Source organism: Pteropus medius, unplaced genomic scaffold, assembly GCF_902729225.1.
Source record: "Pteropus medius unplaced genomic scaffold, Ma_sr-lr_union100, whole genome shotgun sequence".
Taxonomy (NCBI): Eukaryota; Metazoa; Chordata; class Mammalia; order Chiroptera; family Pteropodidae; genus Pteropus; species Pteropus medius.
Window position 1 is genome coordinate 6,881,662 of NW_024356249.1, and position 15,217 is coordinate 6,896,878.

The 15,217-nt window shown below is 37.6% G+C and overlaps 1 protein-coding gene across 1 annotated transcript in view; it reads right to left on the reverse strand.

Moving 5' to 3' along the window:
- The window catches only part of EXOC4 (exocyst complex component 4), a 640,998-nt gene that overhangs the window by 611,844 nt on the left and 13,937 nt on the right, over window positions 1-15,217 (reverse strand). Inside the window, exon 2 of the mRNA XM_039860921.1 lies at window positions 8,699-8,888. Coding sequence (XP_039716855.1) covers window positions 8,699-8,888 — 190 coding nt within the window. The remainder of the gene's footprint in view (window positions 1-8,698; window positions 8,889-15,217) is intronic.

Below are 15,217 nucleotides of genomic sequence, written 5' to 3' on the forward strand. Positions count from 1 at the left end.
CTTAACACAACTGAAGGAGCCAGAAAGGAGCAGGGAGGGGTAGTCACAATGTACATGATGAGTCCATTTTCATTTTCACCTTAAATCTTTAATTTTTACAACATGGAAAAATAAGATCAAAATAAACTGAAAAATGACCTTTCACAAATCACAGAACTACTTTCATATACTTTTGATATTCCTTATATTTTGATTTAAATTAAAATTTAATATTTGTTTACAGTCTTATTTTTGTCTGAGGTAAAATTTATGCATGGAAACATCTCCAATGTACCACTTGGTGAGTTCAGAAAATGCATACATCTGTATAATTCAAACCAGCAACATACAGGTCACTTTCATCACCCTAGAAAATCTACAATGCTTTTGATAACTGAAAATCCGTCTTCTACAAGATGCCGTGGGGTGCACAAACTGACACTATACTTCTGGTGATTATAAAGCTAAATTTCAACATTTTTCCAACAAACACAGAAAATATTAAGATAGAATGTTAAGATTAGAAGGTTTCTTGAAAAAAAGCATTTCATCTATTCCTACAACTTTAGGACAATACCTAAATCATACTTTTATGAAACTCTCCAATGGAAAAAGAACTCTGAATAAGGAGATTTTTCAATCCTAAAAAAAAAAAAAAAATGGAACATTATCAGCTTTTGGAAGAGTCAGAGACCACTTTGAAAGTTTGTTGAAGATAGTCCTAATTACCTGTACTCCTTCCTGAAATCTCACCAAAATGATAGCAAAAGAATTACTTTCAAACATAAAGCCCCAAGAAAAAAGAACAGAGAGGTAGGAACAGCAAATAAGAGATGGTGACAACACTTCAGAAGCTGGCAAGACAGTGGATGGTAGGTAACCAAATTAGCAGAGGAATCTGAAAAATCTTAGCCTGGAGAGGGGTTTGGTAACACTGAAAAGGCAGCACCAAGAATACTGAAGGGTTAAAACTTTCTATAAGGAGTATTATAAGCCCTAAATCCTCATCAAATCACAAAGACAGGTAATTCCCTCCCCACCCCAACAATGGCCAAATAGAAGGTTTATGATCTGAAGAAACTGAATCAAAAAGGATCTAGACCAGACACACAGCTGAGGGGAGGGTGTGAGGCACTGGATAGAAAAAGGAGCATGAAGTCAAGGGCCTTTGGAACAGTAAGATCCTCAGCCCCCAGGGCCCCACCCTCCTTCCACAGTTGGCTCCAGCTTGACTTTCAGCCCCAACATGGGAACTTATGGCTTTCCCATGACCAAGTATAAAGACTCTAGATAGGGACATTTGAGGTTTCACCAAGGAAACTGCTGGGTCCCTGCTCAATCACCTTTGTAGTGTCTCCCTCTTACATGCAAATAGTTAAGTAAGGATCACCAGTCAAGGAAAGTCTATAATATCGAAAGACAGGAATCAAAACAAACAAAAAGAAAAAAATATTGGAGGGAACAAACTAAACAACAGAAAAAAAAAACTATACTATTCTTAGGAAAAATAAGATATTACATCAAAGAAACAAGAACAAGATGCTATTAAAAAAAAAAGCTCAAGAATAAAAAAACTCTTCAAAATTAAAAATATTATTTAAAAAATCCACTACAAAGGCTAGAAGATACCCTTGAACAAATATCCAAAGACACAGGTAAAAAAGAGATAAAAGAAAATGAAGGGATTGATCCAAGAGATCCAATACTTGCCAAACAGGACTTCCAGGGGAGGGAAAGAAAAAATATGAAGTGGATAAAAACACCAACGGAAGAAAATTACCCAGAAGGCATTAGTTTTCAGACTAAAAAAGAACACCAAGTGTTGAAAACAATGGAGTGAAACAGAGACCCAAGCCAGGGCACATTATCCTGACATGTAAGAACACAAGGAATAAAGAGACAATTTCTTAAAAGCTTTCAAAGTGGGGAACAGAACCCATAAAATAGATTGTGAATCAGAATGCATATCAGACATGCAAAAAATAACCTTATGAGTACCATTATCTCAGCAAGCTACTGAAGAAAGTGCTCTGTCAATACAAGAGAAAACCAGGATTCAGGGAATGGGGCTAGGGACTCCGATGCAGAAAAAAGGCAACAGCATTATTCAGTCACTGACTCGAAGGAAAGCAACAAAATTATACAAGCAAAAACAGTATTCTGGATGGCTTAGATGTAAATACTTACGTAGTTATAACAAAGTGAGCACTATGTATTTAACCATAAACTAGGATACAACTGTATAGAGAGGAGGAGGGAAGATGTGGAAGAATGGGAGAAAGAGTGGGAAAGTGACTAAATCCTCATCTTCCATAGCTGGAAGTTCATATACAGTGTCAAAAATAGGACAATCGAGAAAAATAGTATAAATATATTACTCAGAAATACAGAAATAGAAATATCTGGAAAAAAAAAACACTAAAAGAGTAAAAAGTCAATGCCTCTGAAGTGTTGGAATTGGGACTGGGGTAGGTTGAGGTAGGGGAGTGCTGGGTTTGTTTTTGTTTTTGTTTTTTTATCAGCGTTTGTGGTTTTATCTGATTTTTTAAAACACTTCTCAAGGCCAGTCCCAGATCCCCTTGACACTCTTGGTCTCTGGGTTAAGAATTCTAGTTATTAAGTCCATTGTATTTTAAATCTTAGTTAAAATCTTAGAATTTGATTTCTGATATTCTACTCATATCATCTTGGTTCTATAAATCTCAGCTTTTTCCTCTGTAATGGTTACCATGGAAAGAGTTAATCAACTCCCTTCTCACTTTTACTTAGTAAATGAAGGAAAAATAAAAAGGATGGTAGCACTGGGGGCATCAGACTGTGTGAAAAATGAACATCACCAAAATTATTCCCTAAACTGAGTTAGTTAACCAAAGCTGAAGACGTGAGAAGCATTAAGAACTTTTAATAATAAATTTCCCTGAGGCTTTAGTTTTTTGTTTTTTGTTTTTTTACTTGAAAGTCAATTATGAGGAGATGTTATTTTAAAAATTGAGGGACTGAGGGGATACTAGTCAGCAATAAAAGAAATATGAAGTATCTCAAAAACATGCTGAGTAAAAGAAGCTAGATGCAAAAGAGTATATACTGGATGACCTAGAATAGGCAAAAATAATCTATAGTGATCATTTTAAATCAGTAGTTGCTTCAAAAAAGATGTGAGAGTGGAAATGACTGCAGAAGCAGGAGAGAAATCTCTGAGGTGATGGTAACACATTCAAGGGCATATACATTTGCCAAAATTCATTAAACTATAGTCTAAAAATGCTGCATTTTATTATATGTAAGTAATAGCTCAATAAATATGATTTTTTAAACAAACGGGAGAAACAGGACTATGTCCATCAATGAATAACATATAAATGTGACAAAGATACCAAATTACACATTTATTTCTCAAATGCCTGTTCTACTTTTATAAATGTGGTGACAGCATTTTCATTTCATTCTATTTATCAGGAGAATTAAAATTGAAAAATTATGTTACTCTCTGCTTCTTCCTTAAATAAATCCATGAAGAGCCAAGCAGTTCAAATCATAACATCAAAACCAAAGTACAGAAATCCTTCCTCAAACACAAGTTTCCTTTGCTTCCTGAGAATTCTAGTAACTTCATAATTGCTCCTGATCACCTGTTCAACAGTAACAAGAATTTCAGTTTTAATACATAAGACCTGCAAGTCACTCTAATTAGAGACTACTAGAAAAAGAGAAAATAAGGACAACAGGGCCCAAGGGCTTATTTTGACTAGATATGTAAGATCATACAGACAGCAGACCAATATTCTTGCAACCCAGCCTTGAGAAAGATAGAGAGGGGAAGAACACTGACCAGGCCTCTGAATAACAATGTGGTAGCATTTGTGAGAGGAGGGACAGAGGTAGATGTAAGAGAGGCTGATGGATACAGGCATGGGGGAGGTGGTGGAAAACTATTGTCATAAAATCAGAAAAGCATTGAATTTGGATCAAGAATAATGGGGGGAAATGCCTTTAAGTGTGCATATTACATACAATAAGTATTATTGTATGCCAGCATCACTGAAATTCTAAACCAGAAATCTGAAAAGCTCCCCATTTTTAAGGGATGGTAAATGAAAATTAATATAAAAAATTATTTTTAATTCTAAAAGTACAAATTACCATGGTATCTTCTTTTCATAGTAAAAATAAGTCTACATATTAGTGTTCTCATAAGTATTTTCCTGATGTAAATGTCATCCTTTTTTTTTTCCAGAATCTTATAGAAAGTTCCTAGAAAGAATTAACTTTAGAAACATTGCTCGCTATTCTGTTCAAAAGCCCTTTATAACTATAGGTCATTTTTAAATTACCTTCAAACTTATTTCCCAGGCTTTTGTTCCCTTACTTTTTCTAGCTACCATTCTAAGGTCTTGAATTCTGAGAGGCTCCACTCAACCCTTCCCAAGGGCCATCCTCAGCTTTTGAGTTGCAGAGTAATGCACTGCAGACGACTACTTAGAATTATGATATCTCATTATTGCCCACTGTTTAGCATGTCCATTTTGAGGCTTTTTTACCCTTTCTTATACAAGCAGCTAGGATTTTCCATCTCATATGTGAACTATAAATAACTTCCTACCAAAACCATCTTGTTCTACTGTGACTTTTTAAAAATTAAGGATATTCTTCCATCTAATTCTACCTTTCAAGGTATACTTTCATATAAAAGCCGCAAAATTATTTTAGTTAAATGTTAATGAATGAATGTTGTATTACTCAATGATTAAGTCCTAACAACTTCATTTTGATGATCACGTATAGTTATATCTAATTACAGGCAAGAAAAATGAGTTAAGAGGTTGACCTAGCATCAACAAGGCAGCCAAAACTGGGGTTAAATGTAATGCGTTTGTTCACACGTCACAACAGAGACAAGTATCTGTATTTTTCCTTCAGCCTACCTGCTCCTAGGATAAGCACTAGGTGGACTTAGTATCTTTAAAGAAAGATGCTATCATCTCATCCACCTAATATACCAAGGAGGAAACACTCGGATTCAAATACCAACAAACATCACTTATAGGGCCCCAAGACTCCCATTTGTATCTATTCATATTTATCTATTTTGGTGCTGCTGCTGTAGTATCATTATGAGAGACATTGGCAGAAACTGTGGACTCTGAAGTTTTCTAATACAATAACATCTCATTTTGATCAATTTTACAATGCATTTTACAATACTTGGACTGCCCGGGTATTTTGCTTACTGTCCACATTACTTGGAGTGATCAATTATACATATCTGCATTTTTTTTTAAATCTAGAAAAAATTCCAAATGAACTTGACTGATGTAAAAAAGTTTGGACCATCTGGGAAGAGAGTCAAATCTGTCGGCTCCTATTATCCTCCAGGATATATATAGGTTCAATCAATATGACATAAATCCATCCATACATGAAACTAATACCAAAATGAGAAATATAAACAATTCTGTGATCTCAACCTTTTAAAAGTAACAAAGCATGAATACAAACATTTTCATCTACTTTGGTTCCCACTAACATCTATTCTCAGTATAGTAGCTAGAGTGGCCTTTTTAATCATATCATGTCACTCCTGTGCTCAAAACCATACAATGGTTTCACATCACAAAGTTTAAATCGAAGTCCTCGCAGTGATGAAGACCCTGCCTGACCTGGCCCATTCTGCCATACCTCACCCACCAGTTCTCCTCTCTCTCCAGCTACTCTCCCCACTTTGCTCCAGTCCCACTGGCCACCTTTCTGTTTCCCTACAATTTCAATCATATTCCTGCTTCGGGCTTATATATCTGCTATTCCTCCTTCCTGAGGTGGCTTCCTGACTCTCTCCTTCACCTCCTCCAGGCGTTGGCTCAACTGTAACCTCAGCGAGGCCTTCTCTGACCAATCTATTTAGAACAGCAACTCCCTAGTCTCCTTTCCTTTTATTTTCCTTTGGCGCATCACTTCTTACCATTTGTTATATCATATTTTCCTTATTAATTTACAGTCTGTCTCCCCGGACTAGAATGTAAACTCCAAGAGGACAGGAATTTTTATTTTATTCACTTTTATACACCAGAACCTAGAGCAATGCTCAGCATAAAGGAGACACTTAATACACAGAGACTAAATCGATGCTGTTAAAGTATCCTCTTTGTTTTTCTGTCTCCTTCCATTAGGGTGTAAGCGCCATGCGGAACGGGACTGGTGTTTTCCACTGCTACAGCCCCAGCATCAAAAACAGAACCAGGCATGCAGCTGGCACGCAACAAATATCTGTTGAGTAAACACTCATTCATTCTTTTGGCAGAGAGCAGAAAGAAAATTTCTACTCAGATCCACACATTCTCAACATCTTGCTTGGCTCTGAAATAATCTAGTCTAGCAATCATTCCATTTTTACCTTAAAAACACACATATATATATTTCTTACATAATCAGAAGTGCAATTAAAAACCAAAACAACAGGGAGATCAGTGAGGAAACACTGGTGTTTCCTACGTGATAAAAAATGGATTTTCACAGTATAAAACTGTCAAATTATACAATAAAAATAAATTCACTTTCATTTTTCCCCACCATTTTTCTTCTCCCATTTGTCAATTATTAAAGGCTTTTTTGAAGAGAGCTTCAGCCCTTTCTTTCTCTCCCCAGTAGTGAAACTAAGTCGTAACAGAATTATGTGGCTTTTTCTTGATAACTGATAAACACAAAGTTTTCTTTTTTGGTTTTCTTTTGCTCAAAACTCCACCATACTTAAAAAATGAGGTTGGCGAGAAGACTGAGGCTACTAAACAAATGTGAAATAATCAAGATGAGACTCTTTTTCAATACCAGCAAACACTCTTTGGGCAAAGATGCTATCGCCTCAGAGCGATAGGGAGTCAAGGCAGAAACCCTGTAGCGCTTCCCCTGAGATTAGGACAAAGTCCTTTCAGTCAAGAAAACTAATCAGAAAACACAAATACCAAAGGTCCTTCACCCTTACTGTGATTACCCGAGGCAAAGCCAGAAGGTCAGCAGCTCTACAAATTCATTTTTCTGACCTCTCCTGGGCTTAGTATATTGGGTCAAAATGGACTACGGGTTACTTTAAATCTAGAGGAACTGATGTATAGCTTCACCTAGTTTCACAGATAAATACGTAGGATGAACTCACCACTGTAAAGGCTAAGAATTATAGTATTCCTTTCAAAAATGTCTTGTTAATTTTAAAATGTAAAGAGGTCAGCACAACACTTCAAGAAAGATTAAGAGCTTACTGATTCTGGAACTGTACTCTTAGAGGTGAAACTGATATCAACAGGATTCTTAGAAGAATAATTTACGTATCTGCTTACAAAATCCTAATATAAGGTCTAGAAGACAGGGAAGAAAACATATGAAAATGTCATAAGCACAACTATTATTGTGCAGGGACAGTCCAGGAAATCCCTGAACCAATCAAATCGCACAGGGCAGTGCATTTCAAATGGTCTCTGTGGCCCTCAGCACACAGAAGTATTTAAGGGGCAGCCACCAACTGCTGAGGAAGGGACCAAGCCTGAGGCTCCAGACCTGTCATGCCAACATCAAGCAAAAAGAGCACCACCTCCTTTAACGTTGGGTATGAGAGGGGCCTCATTTTAAAAAGGGGGGTGAAGAAGTTTACCACTTTAAAACTGCCTGAAAACCAGCAACAAGCGCTTTAGAGTCAGGGAGACCAGAGTTCAAATACTAAGTTTGTCGAATGAGGAATAGACATAACCACGCCTGGCAAGGAATCGGTGTTCAACAAGTGGTAGAAATTATTATTACTTATTAAAGAGTACTAAAAGGTATTAAAGTAGTGACCCTCAGAATATTACCAAGAACTAAATAACTAGGATGTGACAGTATACAACATTTATTTGATCAGTTCCTCCCTTAGCCAAATATAAAAATACCCCTTATGAACGCTTGTCCTTTAGGCACTAAAGACATGGTACCCAGGAACCAAGAGCTTTTCATGCACCCATCACAAAAGGAAGCAGGCAGGAAAAGGAGAGGGAGGAGAGAGGGAGGAAGGAGGCAGAAAGAGGAAAGAAGGGGAGAAAGGCAGAAGGGAGAAAAAGAAACAGCTCCAAAATATAAAAAGAAAATTACAAAATAAAAATACATACTTAACACTACTAAAGAATATTAAAGAATGTTGGTATTCATAAATATTTCATTATATATTTAAATAATTTGTAAGTTAGATGTTCTCCACAAAAATTACGTACTCACTGCAGAGAAATCACAACTAACTTCAAATTAGGTGGCATACTCGAAGGTAAAATTTCAAAAAGATTTTCAACCACTACAGCAATACACACATACAAAGTGTGATATGAGCACATGAAATACATTTGATACACTGATGGGAGCCTCTAATAGTAAGAGGCTCTAGAGCCTTTAAACAGCTCTCTTCTTTGGTTTGGATTCTTTTCAGTATCCCTCAAGTTGTGCCATCTGTCATTTCACCCTGCAGTGAGAATTAATGGCAGAAGCCCAGGATAGACAAAAGGAAAAAGCAAGCCCAGGATGCCCTCTGTGACCCTCTCCAGCCAGGCTTTTTCAGCATATGCATTTCCACCTGCATAACTCCTGAAAGTATCCTTAGGAATCACTCGTGAAGACCATTAGCCAATACTCAGACACCCAGCTCCAAGCCACAACACCTAGACAAAGAGGAAGGTGCTGCAATCACCAGACAAGAGGAAAGGAAGCTCACCTGCTTTATTTTATTTCGGGAGTTGGTGATGCGCTCTGTGATGCTCTGGTACGTGCGAATGGCTGTCGTCAATTCTGTATAGTGCTGCACAATCAATTCATCCAGATCACGGTCGCATTTCTCATAGGCTTCTTCAAGGCGACCCTTCTCATTTTCTCTGTCTTCCACATCATCACTGGTAGATAAAGTCCTAGTGAAGACAGAATATATAAAGCTGAGTCAAACTTAAAAGCAAAAAAGAAAAGATGAATTAGTCAATATGTTAGCATATTCACCCCACTGACTAGGAAATGAAACAAGTTACTAACAGAAAATATGAAACCACCTTCATAGAAAATTGCAATAGACCACCTGAAGGGATTTGTTGGTTGCCTATCCAAGGAGCCTTTCCCTTCACTTATTCCCTGGCATACCAATTTTAATCAGATAAGAGGCAGTATAAACTCTGCAAGAGTCTGGACAGGTTTTGATTTGTTTGAATGAATCCTAGTCGTTCCTGATAATTCTATCCTCCTTACTAGTGACAAGTCTGGCCAGAGACCTAAGGGCTTCTGGGAATAGTCTGCTTGCAGGAAGATTAACAAGAAGCAGGTCCTTTTTCCCAACACTGAATATTATTACAATGCTGAGATACTCAAATACTTCAGCCATCTTACAATCATAGAAGGGAAAGCCAAAGAAATGCCAAGCTACTGCAGTGATGTCATTGGCATGTCACCACCAAAGCAGCCAACCCTGCAGCTGCCTTACCTCAGGACTTGTTAGGGGAAATAAGTATCCATTGTTTAAGTCGCTTTCGGTTGGTCTTCTTTTATATATGGCTGAAAGTGTACTACTGATAAAATTACTCATACACTGAAGAGCTACCTTCCAAATAGCTCATTCATTTAAATGACCTCAATTTGGTACAGAGTCTCCAGCGGCCTGGAAATAAGGTCATATTAATTCTAAAACCTGTTACAACAGCAATAACATGAGCTATACTACAAGGCAGTCCCTACATTTACTATTCTTCCAGCAGCACTAACAGGATTGATATGAATCAACAATAATCAGAGAATGAGATACCGATTAAAAACCTTTCAATAACTTAGTTTGATACATGGGCTATATAGATCTCTGTTTCCTCTATTATTATTCTTGGATAATTTTTTTAATTTAGTGTTATAATCATAACAAAGAAACCTTTTTCTCTTATCTGTTGGCTGCAGTAATTTAGTTTCATTAAATTCCCTCAGATTTGTCAGTTTATACATTCAACACAATTTATTTCATTTATCTTTTTTTAATTTAAGGAGGGGGGTATTTTAGGCTTTCAATGATGGATGCAATCAATTAAAAGTCCATCATTAGAACTGCTTTCGGAGATGGTTTGTCAGTGAATCAATCACATATCCACTCTTAGATATTGTAAGTAAAATACTGTACAATACACTTCTCCAAACTGTCATTTAGAGCAAAAGATCTTAATTCATGAGCCACATAATATAAAAAACTTTCAATTTAGGGGGAGATTCAGCAGACCAGTCTTGACTTCAATCTAACCTCCAAAAAGAACTTTGTAAATGTGTTATAAATGCCAAGAGATCAGATCTAGCATGAGTTGGGGGAGGGTGGCAATGAAAGAAAAATAAAACCTCTAAGGAACGTGGGGCACACTCAGGAAAGTAACACACTGGGAACTCTCAGACTTGAAGGAAGGCCTTTATCATGCCAGATCCTGTGTCTTCCCCCATCAATTGGTGATCCTGCACCAAACTACCTCCAAGGTTACTTTCAGATAGAGAACAGCATGCAAGTGTTTGACTAATAAAGTAAATCACAGTGGAGAATTATGGAGGATTTGGTTTCAAAGACAGAGCCACCAATATTACTTGCAATACTGGGTGCACAGAGTAACTAAGCATGTCTTTCTGTTGTTTCTATGATACATAACTTTGCTCTTTAAATCTGAAACCTTCCCAGCTGTTAATCTAAAGTAAAGCACAATCAGAAAATGCCTGTAATTTATCAACTGTCCCAAAGGGAAGAGTTCCTAGATATTTAACTCTATTATCTTCCCTTGTAATGGCAAACAGCCACGGAATTTTCAAAGCTACGGAGAATCAGTTTGCCTTCTTTATAATGCTTTGCATGATTTCCTCTCCACTGCCATTTGTGGAAGGGAACATTTGCCAAACGTTTCACGCTGTACATTAAGTAGAATTACCATTAAGGAAAATGTTAGGCTCAGAGAGGACGCCTTCCTGGGCGTCAGCTGTCACTGCAACACGTTACCGGAGTCTTAGGAGTTATTTAGGAAACAGAAAGGGTTACTAAAATAAAGACTGAAGAGTAAATTGGGTCTGTGGGGGGTTTTAGCGATTTTCATTTTTAGAGAAAATATTTATATAAGGAAAATAGCTTGTGCCAGGTTTGCTCTACATTTGAAATTCATCCTCTTGGTGTAAACTGGGTTGAATGACATTTTGCCATTAGTAAAAAAAAAAAATACTTAAATTAGAGAACTTCTGAGACTACAAATCATTAAAGTTTTTTTTTTTAATTAAAGAAAAGGCAGCAAGGATAAAAATAATAATAATAATAGCTGCTTAATATTTAGAGAGGCTTACTAGCTGCTAGGAACCAGCTGTGCTGCATACTTTATAGAATGTATGTTTAATCCTCATAACAGCCCTTTTGAGTTGGTCTTATTATTAGTCTCCCTTCTCTTTTTTACAGACCTAGCTGCTGAGATCTGAACAGGTTAACCTGCCCCACCTCACATAATGAGGGTAAGGGATAGTACAGAGGTTCAAAACCCAAGTTGGTCTGTTTTCAGATTATGCTCTAACTGCTAGAGTCGTGGGCTCTGGAGTCGAACTGCCTGGGTTAGAATCTTGGCTCCACCATTTACTGCCCCTACGACCTTGTTAATGGTATCTCATTTTGCTCATTTATAAAATGGAGATAGTAAGTATTCCTTCCTTATAGGATTGTTGGTGAGAATTAAATGAGACCAAACAAGGCCTGGCATATCATTAGCACTCAGTAAATGTCGGCTGTTGTTGCTAGCTATCATAGTTATAGTAGCAGTAGTCCTAGTGGGAGGAGGAGAAGCAGTAAAAATGGTAACTTTTTTCTACAATGTAATGGAAAGGACACCCTTTGGAGACAAAAGTTTGAATTTCATCTCTAATACTACATCGTTTGGCACTGGGCAAGAGATTTGACCTGATTCTCACTTCACTCATCCTTAATGTCAAGAACTGTGAAGAGGCTGTGATTTTTTATCCTGTCTACAAGCTAACAAGTCAGCCTATCGCAGTTTTATGGATGCTGGTAAAAGACACAAAACTCCTGGGTCAGAGGCTAAGAACTTCATTATTCACAGCACAGCAAGTAGCATGAGCACCAACTTATTTGCTCAGTCCCCCTTACCTCCAAGCCCCATGGGGGTTAAACAGATGGGCCCAGATGGATGCCTACACACACTGTTAGTTACTGGAGAGGAACTCTGAGCTTAGAAAACTGAATCTTTTATATTGGACAGTAAACATGGCTGCCCTTTGCTCTGAAGGGAGAGATTATCTCTGTCCTCCAAGGCTGTTTGCTAAACAAACATCCTTGACAAGATAGTCTAAAACAAAGGGCACTTGGTGCTTTGCTCAAAAGAACTCCCAAAACACAACATTCCCAAGAAAAACTGTCTCTCAACACTAATGAAACCTAATTCATTGGGTTCCTCCAAGGATGGCATGGTGTCAAGTAAAAGAAGATTCATTCCCAACCTCTTTTCTACAAAATGAGACCAGAAATATAATGTCTCACATAAATATTTGCAAAATGAATGAATGACAGACCATAGAGCAGGCTAATTCCATAGAGAAAGTTGCCAGGCAAACTGCCAACACCCAGCAAATTTCAGTGTGAGATTATCTTACTTTAAGCCAGTCACTCGATGTGAACTGATAGCAGAAGAACACTTGTCATCTAGCTCACCTCACCAGCCAGGTCAGGAACCTCTCCTCAGCCTCCTAAGCCTCTGTGCAATGGAAAGTTCACTAGCTCACGAGCAAGTCACTGCAATTTTGAACAGCTCTATTTATTACAAAGCCTTTCATTAAAATAAAATAAAATCAACCCCTTCATAATACTCATTGATCCTAGCTCCCACCTATTTCAGTAACACAAAATAAGCCTATTCTCTCTTTCATAAAATTTCTCTTAAAATGATAAAGAGCTCTCAGCTCTTCTTTCTTTCCCCAGTTAAATGCCTTCAGTTTCTTCCACCGTTTCTTCACAGCCATCATGTGCTTTCCTCCAAGGTCTCTTCAAAAACAGATAACACTCACATAGAACTTACTCCAAGCCTGGCATTAATCTAAGTGGTTTACGCATAATTCATTTTTCCTGAGAACAATCCTGTGAGGTAGGTGCCATTATGACTCCTCATTTTACCAATGAAGAGACCCGAGTTGTGTTTTCTGGGCACAGAGCTTTCACGTATCAGAGTCAGGCCTCAATCCTGGGCAGTCTGGTTCTTAAAAGCCTCCCCATCTCTCCTCTCAAGATGTGGTACTCAGAACTAAACACAACATACTTCTAATATGGTGTGACCAGTCCAAACAGGAAGAGGTTTTATAACCCATAATAGACATTAGCCTAAACTCCATTGCCTCGTTTTATTTAGTCCAAAAATTATCCAAGACCCTTTGACGCTAAGTGCTAACAAGTCAACTCTCACTCATCTTCTACTTGGGAAACTTTAAAGTTAAATGCAGAAATTTACATGCACCCCTGTGTGCTACATTTTGGGAAAGGAAGGTGGAATGAAGCAGGGGATGTGTGTCAAGTGTCTATTATACGCCAGGCAATGTAGTTAGTGGTTATTTTGCAGACATAACCTAAGGTAATCTTCAAAATAGTCTAGTGCGGTAGTATCACCCCCAACCCCTTTCTACAGATAAGGCATCAGAGGAACAGAGAGGTAAAGTAACTTGCACTCACGCGCACAGCTATTATTGGAAATGGAATTAAAACCAAGTATACTCAACTCCAAAGCCCATGCCCTTTCCACTTTAAATGTTATGAAATCCTACTTTTCCTGCCCTCAAGCTCCTTAGTGGCAGGACTGCACCCTAATCAAGCCACAGCTCACATGTAAAAAGTGTGGATAGCCTGAGATGTAAAAAGAGCACTAAGCAGCTTTTTTAGTAGTAACGTCTTGAATCTGGACAAGATTTAAAAAGTACGAGCAGAGGACAATTTGAAGTTGCCACCCCAAGATGCATTCAGATACTGAATCATTTTTAGATTTTTTCCATTCCTATCTCAAAACCATTATGATTCACAAACTATTGCCAAGTTCATGGAAGAACGGAAAAGCATAAACTAGGTTCCAGTTAAGTTGGACACAAAAACATTTCTGGATCACTAAGGATTTTTAGCTAAGACAGCTCTGGCATCATGCATGATGAATTACATCTCTAACCATGACTAATTAACCCACAGGAAGGAATTTATTTATTCACCTCATGAGCTAAAAGAACCGTGGTACATATATTAAGCTATTAACAGCACCAAATAGGAACACAAATGTTGTATGGGTCTAGTGAATTCACAGCCTTTCACTCCAAGCAAGCCCCATAAACAAGCATAAAAACCCAGAGTAAATAACTGCAGAGCTAAAATGGAATTTGTCAGCTTTCATTTTTTATATCAGTTTCTATATTTCAGTGTAGCCGGTCAAGTGTTTTAAAAGGAAAATAACTCGTCACTATCAGTGGCTCCTTCTATGGAGCAATTTTGCTTTCACTTCAGACTTAATAGAGTAATGGAGTGCAGACAGGAGAAAGTACACAAAAGTCGATCTCACTCTTTAAAAAGACAAAAGGAAGATCAAATAAAAGAAAAAGTACACCTATGAAAATAAGGTTAGTCACCCAAAGTAACCCATCATTCAAGGGGGACAGTAACTTTCAAAAACAGAAGGGGATGCAAAAAGAAAGAAGACAAATCCAGAATACCACCATTAGAAATACACCAGAAAAGTTTCTTTCTACTCTCATCAAATGTATCAGACGTAAGGTATTTGCAACTTTCAAGCTCTCTGACCTTGGACAAGTCACTTAACTTCTCCGGGATCTGTTTCTTTCCTTGTCTGCCTCACTAGATGCTGGTGAGGACTGGAGAAGTGTGTGCATGGGCTTTGTAAAATATCAAGTGCAATGGAAATGTTGGCTTATACATCAGTAAGAACAAAATAAATCATCTGAGAATCACAACAGTGTCACCCCCAAATTTCCTAAAGCCTCTCCCATTGGAAAGTGCCTAAGGATATTTATTTATGAACTGAGATCAGACCTTTTCTCTGTATTCTTATGGTGTCAGGTACATTTAAGTACTTAGGAAAAGCTAAATAATGAGCAAGATGCAGGATCTGAAGAAGTCTCGGAAGGTTGTTTCCTGACTTAACCAATTGCAACTAAATTATCTCCCACAAACAAATGCCTATGCAAAAATCTCTAGGAAAGAACA